This window comes from Ambystoma mexicanum, chromosome 13 (genome assembly GCF_040938575.1).
Source record: "Ambystoma mexicanum isolate Mex_15411 chromosome 13, UKY_AmexF1_1, whole genome shotgun sequence".
Taxonomy (NCBI): Eukaryota; Metazoa; Chordata; class Amphibia; order Caudata; family Ambystomatidae; genus Ambystoma; species Ambystoma mexicanum.
In genome coordinates this window covers 136,124,432-136,138,782 of record NC_090938.1, presented here as the reverse complement: position 1 = coordinate 136,138,782, position 14,351 = coordinate 136,124,432, and the positions used below count along the sequence as shown (strand labels likewise).

The window sequence follows — 14,351 nt, the reverse complement described above, 5'->3', positions numbered from 1 at the left end:
CATCTCCTGCATTGCCCTCCTCACAGCTTGCTCTCTTTCTCTCCACTCAGGATTCAGTCCTTTTCTTTGTAATGCTTGTTTATCCCAAACCACACCCCGAAATGACAGCCGCGCGCTGTCCATTGAGAAGAGGAGGTCCTGAAAGAGCAAATATTGGCTTACATTTCCTCTAGTAACTGGCACGATTTAGAGGAAATATACTCGTAGATCCTTTCAATCTCCAGGAAACGTGAATGCCTTTGGGGCGAGCTCGGGCCGGTGCATTATAGCTGCCCTGGGAGGTCTCTTTCCAGAGCAGGCCCCCCCTTGCTAGCATCTGTCTGGTAATGGGGTTGGGCTTTCTACTCTTGGACTTGTTTGCTGAATGGGAGGTGTCTTGGGTGTTCACAGTTTTCCGCTTTGAGGTTGAGGAGGGTGAGGGCTCCAGTCTGCCCCGCCTCTTTACTAGAAGAGACATCCGAACCTTGTCCGGAGATCTGCCGGGATCCGGAAAAGATTAGCGAGAACGGAGCTGATGCGGTGACAGCGTCTTGCACATCTTCCCTTTCATTTGTTTTGGTTGGTTGGTGGCTCAGCAAGGATTGTCCAACTGCTTTTCATGTGCATGGCCTGAAAAGGGCGACTGGACGAGGTATTCTATTCCAAATATAGAATTCCTTTGCATGCCCCTGCATGCAAGGAAGTGCATTGCAGAAAGCTACACAAAGCACCGACGGCTATGGAAGGCACTGGTCCCAGGGCAAGTAGGCCTTACAGTAGGAAGGTTCGAGGTGTGATATGATATGGCATTTATGACGTGCCGAAGTGTTGCAAGGCGTGCTGCCATTTTTCCCTTCTTTCACCATTGTCTCAGCATTTGGCCGATGCCCTGAGTTACTGTAGGGTTCGAAATTAAGATTCGATGAGCAGGAGCTAATGGCATCTCCCCGGTAACCGGGAGTAACCGATAACAAGGAGCTACCATTGGGGAACAAGGAGCTAATATGTAGCATTCTGCAAATAAGCATTTCATATAAGGTGCAAACGTATAATTTTGTCAATTTATGACCCCTTATGCATAAAATGTCATTTAGCTGTGCCCTAATGCTGGTTTATAGATTGCCCCAAAGCCACAGAGTTAAATTCATATAGATGTGTTATTTCGGCATCCGTCAGCCTGGGGAGCCAAACATAGCTCCTGGTAGCTGTTTCTGTCAAGCTAACCAGGCTCTTCTAGACTGCAAGCAGGCGCTAAAGGGCTCCCAGGGCCCCTTAATGTTGAACCCTGTGAGTAGATTAGACCACTGATACTGATTAAAGAAATTCATCTTTTTTTTAGTGAAGTGATTTTAATTGTTTTTATTTAGGAAATGTGATTTTTACTTTGTGAATTTAAATGCAAAAGTTTATTCTTGATTAAATATAAACTGAAAGCATTAATAACATTTTAAAAACCCTGTGCGTACCTGGGCATTTGATGGCAATCACTAGAAAAGATCTACGTCCCTGAACCTGTGATGGGAATAGGACAGGTATAATGAAGTGAGCCGTGCAGAAAACCTGCTGGTACTTGGACAAATGATAGCAATGCCCAGAAAGGTTAAAGATTCCTGGCACATGCCTACACAAACTCGGAGCTATGGGCTTTATCAATGCGTGTTGCTCTCTTGAACCACGTCATACGTTTCCTCACTTCTCATCCACCTCCGTACTCTACTTTTCTACTTTACCTTGTCACAAACAGGCCCTCGAAAGCATACTTCTTCCTAGCACCACAATGAGTGGGAGGGGTGACCGGTTCAGTCAGTGACGGCATGTCCCCGGCACCAACGATTGATTACCTTTGTAGAGATCTCGGTCCTCCTTATCGCTGAGGGGAGAGTACTAAAGCGGCCCTCATGAACCCCAACATATAGTTACAGTTCCCACGGTTCCAGGGTGGCATCAAGATCGAACTCTTTCCGATCTGTTATGTTTGGAAAGGCACCCATATGGGATAAGGAAGCTGCAATATGGAAGCTACCAGGAAATGGGGTGCAGCTATCATGGATGTAGGTCATTTGACCTGTAATGGGGTTTTCCCAGGAGCTGGAGTTCTATGGAAGGAAAAGGGGGGTGGGGGTCGGGGCGGGGGGTGGGGGGCATATGGTAGCACTGGAATGTTTCCAATTCCAGACTTTCAACTTCTGTGCAGTCATCTGCCCAAATGCATTTCACTTGAAGTCCAACCACCCCCAGACCCCACCAAGCTGGGTTGGGGGTTTCAAGGTCTCCCTTCTACTCCCACCTCCTCCCCGTTCCTCCAACCTTCCCACAGAAATGCATTCCTGCTTCTCCCAATGTATGATTGTTACACCACCCTTGGGGGGGGGAGGTCCCAGCACAGTTGTCCCGCTGTGCTATTGGCAGCCTGGGGAAAGTGGTGGTGGCTCATTTGGGCATGGATACCCTTGCACATTAGGGGAGACCCCGGGTCTATGGCCAAGGCCTGGAGTTTTGCCACCCTAAGAACAGGTTCATTTTGCTGCCCACGCGACTATTACTTCGTGTCCTGCCGATACATCCCCTCATGCCGGATACTTCCTTACATGCACGACTTGCCCACCACCTTCACAAGCTGCCATTTCACAATCCTGTTTTAGACCTTCTTTTCATAACTAAGTAAAATTAAATCACTCTTACACAACCAAACTATGACACAGGCGGGATTAGGAATAATTACTATAAGAGTAGAAATACACAGATCAAGATGGATTAACCTCTGTTCATCAGACATCCCCATCCAATACCCCCTGACCCCCAAACACACACGCCTATGTGAGCCAATTTCCTGGGCATTTAATGGACTGCAGTAGTGTATTCTAGTGTAACCTATTGCTTCCTCCCATGAACCCTGTTGGCTCCAGGCCAGCATCCACCACTTTCCTGATTTGGTAGTGGAGCTACCCTTGACTTTGCTTTATCCATGGCACTTGCCTGCCTCCATGCACATTCGTTCTGCTTGCTTTAAAGTATGTGGCAGTAAAACGCTGATCGAGTCGAGGACAGTCAGTGGGTGTTGGTGGCTGTCAGTAACCTTACTACTGCCACCTCTAACTCGGGATAGTGGTTGTCCCCTGGAACCCACCTTTCCGTGCAGCCGAGATGGCTGTTCGTTCACTGCTGAGCAGGAGGAATTCATTCGGTATTTCAGAACTTGCAGGAGAATGGAACTAGGACTAGCCAGAAAACAAGTGTCGGTGGCCAACAGCCTTGAATCCACTGCCAAGTTAGTGCCTCCTAGACATGTAAGCACGGTGGTTTGCAGCAGGGCCCCTCCTAAATTCATGAGGGCCCCCTGAAGCCACTTAAGCTCAGATAGGTTTACATCTCATTTGTAATTCATGATATCAGAGGGGGCGGGGGGTGACTGCAGTTTGTGCTCGCTGCTGGCTAGTGCCCTACGCAGCCGCTTAGTTAACCTAGTGCTTGCACAGGCCCTGCCTATGGTACAGGATTTCAGAATGATCTGCGCATCTGTGAGTTCCAGGAGCCTCTGGCTCTCAAGGGCTCTGTCCCGGCCTCAGCCTACTGCTGATCTCGACCCATCTCATCATGGGACATCCACATCAAGGCCTTTGTCCATGTTCTGGCGGCCAGTCGAAGATGGTGACTCCACGCCATCCCCGGTGTTGTATGCGCAGGTTCTAAGTTTGCAGAGGCCGCTGAAATCTCGCCGTTATTTAGATCTCCTTCAAAACGATTGGAGGATGTGTTAGGGTGGTAGAAGCGGGACTGATCTTTCCCACAAGAATCCTGAGCATGCTCTGAGTATGATGGACTTTTTCCTTTGTTTTTTGCTGCTGTGTTCTTTCTGCTCCCTTCCTTTTACACCTATGCGTTCCCCCCTTATCTCTCAGTTGCCTCTTTCTGGTATCGGTGGCTTCGTTTCACTGGAATAATTAGGACTATTGAAATTAAATCACACTTTTTTTGCCCTCTGGTAACATTTTTGGCAAATCTTTACTTAAAACTTGAGGTTGCAACATGTAATGTAAATAAATGTATTAAGTGCATACCAAGGCCAAAAGGCATGTGGGCGGGAGCAGCAATAGTAATAATACCACCAAAAACGTCCCTCCTCCAAAACAAAAAAGTCTTCAGAGCTCTCCGGAAAAGCAAGTGATCTGGAATCTCCTGCAGGTGGACGGGGAGCGAGTTCCACGGCATAGGGGCTTAAAGCGAAAGAGCGCCCTCCAGCTCACATGATCTTCAGAGACTGAACGCAAGGAGCGTCTGGGATCAAAACGAATCAACTTGGACTGAAGAAAATTTGTCCTGTGGAGAAAAAAGTGTGTTATGCAATACAGAGTGCCTTAAATCTTATACGACTTTTCCCCAGGAGCCAATTAAGCTGAACTAGTAAAGAAGAGCCAGAAGACCGCCTCAGAGACTTTTAAAGCCAATCATGCATCGGAATGTTGCAAAATTTGGAGCGTTGGACCAAAAGGTCTGGTTGACGCAAGTAGATGCCATTGCAATAGACCAACGAGTCCTTATTAGAGGCCGTGACTCCAGTTGCGTGAAACTGCAATGGAATAAAAGGAAGCGCCTTTCTTAAAAGTCTCAGTTGGAAGAAGCCCGAGTTACAGACTAATGCAATCTGTGCTTCTCTCGAGCCAGAAGGAAGAAGCTTAATCTCTAAGCTCTTAACAGAAGAGCCTGGGGGCTGGGCAAGGGCCCGAAGAATCGGGCCAGAAATCTGATTCCCAGAAAGAATGGGCATTCCCCCCTGAGTGACCAACAAGATTTGCTTTCTCACCATTGAACCTCAACCAATTTTGTGACATCCAGCGGCCGATCTCTGACAAACCAAGTTTTTAGTTTCAAAGGGAGTAGAGGAGAATTTAGCCTGAAAATTGAGTATCGTCGGCATATATATAAAAACATATGCCGGACAAAGCAAGAAGGTTAGCCAATGGACGCAGATATACATTAGAAAGCAAAGGGGCTAAGAATGACCCCTGTGTACACCCCACAAGATGTGTGTGGGAGCTACTTGAAAAGGAGCTAATGATATAGTCTGCATAGGGCCTGATGAAAAAGTAGAGTGCCACGCTAAGACCGGACCCGACAACCCTACTTCTCAAACCAATTTGATAAGAGAGACTACAGTTTGGGTGGTAAAAGGGGCAGGAATAAAATAAGATTTCTTAATTAAGCAGGTTTGCAAAACAGAAACCTAGTTGTCACTAACAGCTACTGCCAGAAAATGCAGACTGCTTGTCTTTTCCTGATGTTTTCCCCTCTTACAACAAATATATGTTTTTATTTTTTTTTATTTTTCAGGGTTTCGAAGGAAGGAGCTCCGTGGGAAGTTGGCAATTGGCATCACTGCCAACTTTGTGAACCGGCACACGGCAGAGGAGGTGAAGGTGGCGGAGATCAGTGGCGTTGCTCGAATTTACAACCAGAAGTTCTTCAAGGACCTGCTTAAGCAAACCGGTCAGATTCTGTACCCACCCTTCCCCGTACTATCAATGCGCCCCCGATTCTGCATGGCACACCCACTCCTGCAGTACCTTTGCAGACTTTGACGCAACCCTACACGTTTCTGCATTGTCCCAACCCAGCTGTAGGTTCCAGTTGGAGAACATGGTCTGTGAGCTTTTACCGGTGTACACAAGGGGATTCCAGCTGTTCCCGCTGAATTAGGGTGAGGAAGAGCCTCAAGTAGGATCCCTTTGGACAGTTGAGCGACGAAGCTTTGCTTCACTAGGCTCGGAAGTCCACAGGACAAGGCAGGAGTCTCCACGATGAGCTCTTCAGCTTCTCTGTCCTACGCATTTTATTGGTATCACGGATGCAAAGCATGAATAGGATGCAAATAACAAGTCAGAATAATAATCAGATTCTTCACCATAGATATATATGAGAGGGAGAGAGAAGAAGAAGTATCACAACCGTATGCATTGAACTACCTAGTCAGATAATACATCAACTAATGAGATGCCATAATCAGTATCACTGTAACGCGTAGAGGGTCATATCCGCGCGACTCTGTTTTTTTCAGCTGGACATAAACAGGTTGGCCAACTGGCTCCAGAAAGGGACTCCAGAGCTTCTCAGGGTGTAGTTAGTTACAGGTGGGTTCTCGGGAATGCCAGCAGAAAAACACACGCGCACGCACACGCTCATACACCTTACCAAGTTTAGGCGGCAATCCATGCCATACTGGCCAGCCAAACTCCACTTCCATTGGCGCAACACAAAGGGATGGGAATTGGGGTGTCTGTAAAACCCTCAACTTGTCAGACGTGGGTTCCCGTTGCTCTGGCAAGGACCCCCAAGTCAGAACAGCCAAAATGGCATTTGACCTGATGAAAACCGTACAAAGAAAGGCTAACAATAGAATGGGGAGGTGATAACCCCAAATTAGCTCACAAGTGGGCACTCTGCCTTATTTTGTACTGAATGTATTGTGAGGGGACAGGAGAGCAGACTTCTCTCCCACAGAACGCCAGCATTGTCTGGTGGCAGTAGAACGTGCGTCTTTCACACGGAATGCGCAACATGCTAGAGCTGTGCAGGCTTCATAGATATGCACTCGGACAGGCAGTGCGTTTGCAATTCTTTCCCATTCAGTTTCCTCCCTATTACAACTCCCATACTGTCTCACATCTCTGTTTAGTGCGGCCCCTGCTGTATTTCCTTGCCGCCCCTGTTGGTTGGTGCCCCTCAGCGGTGTAGCCTCGTGCCTTGGAGTTCTGTGCTGCCACAGCCGTGTTCACCGGCATCTTCCTTGTTATACCCTCAAACAGGAATCGACCTGGAGAATATTGTGTACTATAAGGACGACACCCACTACTTCGTGATGACTGCCAAGAAGCAGAGCCTGCTGAAGATGGGGGTCATAGTGCAGGTAAGGGTGCTGCGGTTTACAGTAAATTTCCAACCACCTTGCTTTTAGAAGAGCGCTTAAGACCACCCTTTTCTAGCTCTCTACTCTGTGGCTTCTCCTAGCTGATCAGTCCTCCTCTTTAGCGCCATGATGCCTTCGGGCGACCGTGCGCTATATAAATGTGGATAACATAACATAGCAGCCAGCCTTTGGGATACCTGTGGTGGTTGATGAAAGACTTTGCATGGCACCGTTGCACAGGGTGGCCGAGGGTGCTGAATGGTGCCTCAAAGGGAAGCTATACCTGCTCTGCAAACAAGTTGTTTGTTTGTATGTTCATTCATTTCATGTCTAGTATGTTCATTGTGTTAAACTCAACACTTGATACTTCAGTGTCTGTTTCTTTTGTCTGTTTGAAGCTAAAGTATATCAATTGAATAATATAGCTTCTGCTTTCTCTCCGCCTCTCCCAGCTGATCTCCTGCCTGAATCTGATACTGCACTTTTTACCTGGCTACCCTCTGTTGTCGGGCCCAGGTCTCCCCCCCCCCCACCAGTTGCCCCCTGGCAACCCTTGTACGCGTACGCGGGGACTGTTTCTGTATCTCTACAGCCCCTACTAGCACTTGACACTTGATGTCTGCACTTACCCTTACCATTGCACTTGTATTTATTTGTCTTATTTATTTTACTGTTATCCTATGTACTGCACTATCCCCTCCCCTTTCTGCCTGCACTCCCACCCCCTCCCCTCCCCTGCACTTGCGCGATCTGAATGACACCTGGCCTAGAAGGATCGTTGTCTCTGTCCTCCCTCTGTTTCCCCTCCCTTGCCTCGTCGTGCCTTGAAATACTTGTGTTTAGGCGCGTTATTAATGCCTTATCATATCAATACTTTTGCTAAATCAATAACTTGCAATATGCCAGGCACACAACAATGAGTTGCCCTTGTGAATCCTGCAAGCGTGCCCTCTTCCCGTCCTTGATTTAGACTGCCAGGAATTAGCACAATTTACCAAGCACTCTGCAACCATTAACACCAATGATTCATTGATGACGTATTTCTGTATATAAACGATTTCCAGGCGGGACACAGATTGCTGGTTTTGACTGTTCCTCTTCAGTCCTCTCCAGAGATGGGGAACGCCCTCAAATGTATAACTTTCGTGGAGGAGCCTTTCCCAACTTCAATTTCTAGTCGAGAGAGGGGATCGCACTGCGAAGGGATTCGGGAGCTTATGTGACTTGTTATGCTCCTGGTTTCTCTTCTCTTTCTGGAAGAGGATGTGGAGGGGTGAATTCTAAGGCATCTGGAAGGGAAATGTAAACATCCCATGCTGGGGGAAAACCTCATAGAAATGCCCAATGAATCCTGCTACGTCATCTAAAATGGACTCCTTCGATGCGACGCCAGTGAAGACTTATCCTGCGCGCTGTAGTAGCTTTGCGTTCCCCCTTCTAGAGCAGCAGACATGTGACCGCGTTTTGAACGCACGCGAGACCTTCTAGCTGACCAGTCAGAATAGCTACCTAGAGGGTACATTTTTCATAAAAGAAACTGCAATAAACCTTGCCATGTGAGGCAGACTGGGCCGGTAACCACCTGCTATCCTTAGCCCGGTAAACCTGAGCGCAGCTGTGGCCTTGCGAGGGCTCCAGGCCATTACCAGCCCTGCTTGCCCCACAGAGTGGAGTTTATTGCCATTGCCACCACAGATTAGGCCTTGGTGCGTCTTGTGCATAATTACCCTAAAACTAAAACCAGGATGAACCGCCGCCATGGAAAATATCAAAGGGAGTATGTCCCTTTTCAATTTACATCGTGCAGAGAGAGTGCAAGCGAACACCGCGGGCTGGGGGATGGGAACGGTCAGTCGCGGGAGCTGGGGAGCAGCCAGCATTAAAAAAATATATATTGCGTACAGGGTGAAGGTCCCAAGAGAACATATGCAGTGATCATGGAATTACACCCTCAATCCCAGCCTGCTGATTGGTCGGTGCTTCTCACCCAGCAAAAGAGGATGATGGCTACTTGAACTCTGAGGCGTTGCTAGGGGATTTGAGGGGGCTATGGCCCCGGGACCTTTAGTTGTAGCCCTGGGTAGAAGCTCAGCGGTTACAACCAAAAGGTTAGCTATCCCCGAGTCCAGACAGTGACGACATTAGCATAGCCCCTGGTCTTTTCCAGACCTAGCAACACCCCTGTGTGTACCCCAAAGCTGCTTCCAGAATCCAAATTATTGCAACATCTGTTACTTTGATGGGAGATGGGCGGCACATGAACTAGGCATGCCCAAACTCTTTCAAGGGCACGCTCAAATAGCATGGCAAAGCATTACACTCCAGAACAACACGACCGACCATTTCCTTCCAGCCGAGTTGGGGTGTCCCGCCATGTCAGTGCGTGGTGAGGTTAGGCGTGGTCCCCATTGCTTCTGTCTGCTTGGGCTTGCAACCGTCCCAGGTCAAATGGCACCTGAACGGGAGCGGAGCGTTCACCCCACTGAAGATAGGACCAGGATCACCCCCGACACTAGGCTGTAGGCTCAGGCTCCACCTATCTGTGACCTCTCTGCTGATCACTTTCCCTTTAACATCAGGTGAAATCCGCCAATCGGATACAAGGACAACAGACACTCCATATCGGTTGCAAGGCATCCATTCTCATGGACTGTTCCTTCACAGCAACATTTAATATCACCAAGTTCTTGTGATCACCCATCACAAACCTAGCAACAGGCAGCCCTTGCTTAACACTCCACCTGAAATTCAGACCCCTGTGGTCTTGATGAACTCTTAGTATAGAACCCCCCCCCCCAAAACAGCATTTCATTACTGCCAATAATGATCCCATTTAAATGTGTTCTGATGCCTCACCCGCACTTCAGAGCCATTCCTGGGTTCATAACAAATTATCCTGGCACACTTCTTAGGAGCCCCAAAAACGATCTCTCATTCTAGCACAAATTTCAAGAGTCATGCGCATTGACTGTGAAATACTTCCCCCGTTTTGCTAGAAAGCTTTTCTGGGTTCCAGGTCGAGCTTTGGTACAGTTTAAAGGTCTAAGCGGGGTCTGTCAGATTGTACCCAGAATCCTTTGGTCTGCTACTGGCCTTCACCTCGGATGAGAAACTTATGCAAATGATTAGCGTAGTTTCATATAATCTTGCGCTACATCTGCCAACTATACGTTCAGTACCTGACTTTCCTATTCCTCCGGTTGCCCCCAGATAATCTCGCAGAAATGGAGGCAGGTCTTTGGCAGTGACTGGGTTCCAAATTGTTTAATGCCGAACCACCAACCTAAGAAAGGAGGAAAACGACAGCAAATTTAGGACCATCCTAAAGATTGCACAATTTCAGAAAGGGGGAAACGGTGCAGTGGGAAAATAAGGCGGGCAGGTTGGTGGTCGCATGCACCGCGGGCCATGTTTTAAGAAGCTTCAAGCGTCGTGCAGGCGCAAAGCGCGTGTGAAGCAAGCGTCGTGCTGGCGCGAAGCAAGCGTCGTGCTGGCGCGAAGCAAGCGTCGTGCAGATGAGAACCATGCAATAGGAGTAGGTTATATTGTGTGTGTATATAGCGCGCCTATACACGAGTGTTTCAAGGCGTGACAAGGCAGGGTGGGGGCGATAAGATGCCCCCTTTATGGAAATTGGCTGCTAAGGCAGCATGGCTGTTTAAATGGGGGACTCCTTGGGGGTCCCACAACAGTGGCCCTGGCTCTGAGTTAAAAAAATAAATAAATAAGAATAGGGAGGTTGAATGAGGATAGGAGCAGGTCTCCCGCGGATAAGGGTGTGGATGGGGGCACCGGGATTGCTGTACCCTCAAGATATATGGTTTTGAAGCTTAAGGGGAGGAGGTGTGGTGCAAGGCATCGGAGGGGTTCCATGGCGACGCTTCTAGAGAATTGGGCCCCAGTGTGTAGAAGGGTACTATTGGCACCCCTCGTTGAATGCGGGCAGGGGTAGAATTTGGGGAATAGGTACCCCATTGAAGTAGCGGAATCTGTTCCGCAGCGGGTTAAAAGGCCATGAAGCATATGAAAGCTGGGTAGGGCTGCAAGAGGATTGAGCTAAGAAAATGAGAATTCTCAATCGCAAGGTGGCGGGTACTCCGCAGCATGGACTGTGCTAACGGGGAGTGTGGAAAGATGCAAGGGGGTGCTGCATGAATGATGTGCCTGCCAGTCAGGTCTTGGGGCGTCTGAATGGTGGCACCTAAGCTTGATAATGTGGCGGAAGTGAGAAGTTTGGCCTGTGGGACTGGTGATTGCATAATGCAGTTTTCTACAGGACTGGTGACCTAAGTCTGTGGAGATACCGCAGCATCTGCGTATTGGTTATGAAAGGTTTCGGGTGAAGTATGTACCCCCTCCCACCCTCAGCATTGAGGGTTTCAAGTGTCGTAGGTTTGGCCATGTAGCCAGTGTCTATAGAGGTGCCTGACGCTGTGCTTTCTGTGGAGGTGCCCATGATATTAGGATGAATTTGGATGAGAAAAACCTGTCTGCAGGAAGTGTGGCGGGGTATCACCGTGCCATGCATACCAACTGCCCCGTGCTTCCACGAGAGGCCATGTTCAATAGGTGGGTAGGAAGGGCAATATGTCTCCTGCGGCGGTGGTCGCACAGATACAGATAAAGGGTCAGCAGAATATTGGCCAAGATCGGGCATCGTGGAGATATTGCTAGCTCGAAGAGTTTCTGAAGCTCGAACAATTCCAAAACAGGTGTTGCAGAATATTTTGATGCTGACGAGGGAGAAGTTTTAACTTTTTATGCTTGAGGTCATTAAGAAAATTAAGCCGGTAAGATAGCTCAGTGGGTTGAGCGCTCGCTGCTGCGATCTGAGCGTGATCTGCAGGTTACAGGTTTGGAATCCCAGCAAGGTCAACTCACCCTTGCATCCTTCCGAGGTCTATAAATGAGTACCAGTTTTGGTTGGGTGATATTGTATTTAAATATGTGCTCTGTAAAGCGCTTTGGATTAAGGCGCTATATAAATAAGCACACCATTATCATTAAGTGTTCCTCTCAAACACAGAGCCAAGACGTTGGTTATAGTTAAGGCGGTAGAGAAATATGTAAACGTTGTTCGGTTTACAAGAGACCAATTAAATGAGATCTTCTGTAGGGGGAATGTGTGAATTGCACTGTGGAAACTGTATTGTGCATATTGTTGCTATTGGGTGTCTCCAAGGGTAGTTTGTGAAGGATTACTCTTAAGTACGTTTGGAGATACTGGAAAGTGAGATGGCATTTAGAGGATCAGGCTATGGGCCCGATTCATGGAAAAGTGCAAATGTCTCCCGCCACGCGCCGAGAACGACACTGCGTGAGCCTGCGCGCAGAATAAAAAATGTGCACACTGGGCATTCATGGAATTTAATTGTGCAAAGTAACCGTATTTGTAAGTCGCGCCCGGAACGCCCATGACACGCCCCCATGCGAAGCATAAACAGTCATAACAGCTACATTTGCGTGCTCACCCTGGTGCGAATACACGCACCCTTCCCCCGCAAGCAGGCCTACACTTTAGGGACCCTGCGCATGGCCCCCCGTAACTGTTGCCAGCATCCCGACAACATGCGTATGTATGACACTTCATAATTCGGGAATATAACTGAATATCTGTGTACAAACCCCCGTAAACCATCCCAGCACTTCACTATGCTGCGTACGCGCACCACTAAGTCCGATCAGACCCCTGTCAGCGTGCACGCACCCCTAAATCTGACATGCAAACTCACCTTTGTGCTGCGAATCCTATCCACAAATGTTCTTACGCCTGCCTTCGGATGGCAGAGATCGAGGGATTTGTGCGATCAGATCGATGAATACGCTTTGCCGTGCGCATTTGTAGGCGTGTCATGGACTGCCTGCGGGCCGTCCCTCGTAACCCCCACTTTTTACCTTGTTCTTCCTTATTTTTCGAGTTCTGCTGTCTGCGCAGCCTCGCCCATGCTCTGTGTGTAGTCTTGCGTAAGGCTCTCAGCTGCTCACAGACACATACTGTACCTGTGCGAAATTCATGCAAGTCCAAGGAATATCCCACGCATTTGATTCCATGGACAAACAGGATTGTGCACACAGTTTGGTACGCAAGTACCCTATTTTCCACGCAAGTATTTCTATGTATCGGGCCCTATATCATCAGCTAGCGCAAATCCTCTTCAATGATGGAAATCGCCAGCTTCTAGAAGCCAACCAGTAAGAAGTGGTCTATCTGAGGCACAAGATGAGCGTACATGCAGAGAGCTTCAAGCTGATTGAATCTAACCGTTGAGTGAACCTTAGCCCCTGTACCGACACAATGGTACGAGGAGCCTTTCCCACAGAGCCGGTTGCGTGGCGAAATGAGGTGGTGACATTTTCTCCCCCCCCCCCCTTCCTTGGGCACTCTAGATGGAGCTGTGTTTCAATAGTCCTGGATGAAACCTACCATAGATGTCTGCATGTTGCGAATCCCCTCTGACAATAATTGAGAGGAATTGGATGGGGTGAGGTCTGTGGCGGTGGTCCACAGATGGAAGTGTCTGTGGAGTGGCTGCTAAAGGTGCCACTCGGCTGCAGGTGCTATGGATGGGGGCAAGCTGTGCCTTTGGTTTCTGTCCCTAACTCGTTTCTTTTGCCATGCCGATTAATGATGGAGCTTTTCACTGCCTGATTTTATCCAGGGGGAGAGGGGTATGGATCATTGGTTACACTTTCTCGTGGGCCCAATGGTTGGGCATAATAGTAGCGGATTATCACTTCTGACTGTTTTCACCCAAAGTGAGACCCTCGGAGATCGGGTGAGGGTGAAGACGTGTTTCATTATGTGCTCTCAGAATGGAGATGTTAGAAAAAATTGAGCGCCAAACTACTTTTAGAGCCCCAGGTTTGGCAAACTACAAGAGCACGTGGCAAAGCCAGAGGGCAGGCTATCACAGAGAGCTGTGCGACCCAACATTACTGAGGCAAAACTAAATACTGGGAGATGTTTGGGAACACCAGAAAGGGTGTACCTCATTGCCGGAAAAAACAGCTCCTAACAAACATGGAAAGAATGGGAAACCAGCTGAGGGCAACGAAACTCTGCTGTTGGATGTCCCCAGGGTCGCCTAGGAAAGTCTCCAGGGTCGCCTAGGAAAGTCTCCAGGGTTGCCTAGGAAAGTCTCCAGGGTTGCCTAGGGAAGTCTCCAGGGTCGCCTAGGAAAATCCACTTGACGCCTTCCTGAGAAAGTGTGCTCCTGACCGTGATGGATTGTCCTACTAAAGGTGGTCTTTGGTGGGATTAGAAATGTAATCTTAAACCTGCTAAATCTGATGGCGAGGGTGCGTGACAAGTGAGTCCAGCCATTGTGTTTGAGGTCCGGTATGAAAGCATGAAGGGCTGGCCCCTGCAGGCCGTGAGAACGAACAGGAATCACTTGGTGCATTGTTTTCTAGGTGTAAGCCAAGACACTGATGCTCGATAGGGTTTTGTACCTGGCAGGAACGCTTTTGA

The 14,351-nt window shown here is 48.6% G+C and overlaps 1 protein-coding gene across 8 annotated transcripts in view; it reads left to right on the top strand.

Annotated features, from left to right (window-relative positions):
* LOC138520978 (F-actin-monooxygenase MICAL3-like) overlaps positions 1–14,351 on the top strand; it is a 247,756-nt gene that overhangs the window by 129,846 nt on the left and 103,559 nt on the right. For all 8 annotated transcript variants that reach the window (XM_069633453.1, XM_069633457.1, XM_069633459.1 and 5 more), the window contains exons 6-7: positions 5,308–5,463; positions 6,780–6,880. In XM_069633453.1, coding sequence (XP_069489554.1) covers positions 5,308–5,463; positions 6,780–6,880 — 257 coding nt within the window. The remainder of the gene's footprint in view (positions 1–5,307; positions 5,464–6,779; positions 6,881–14,351) is intronic.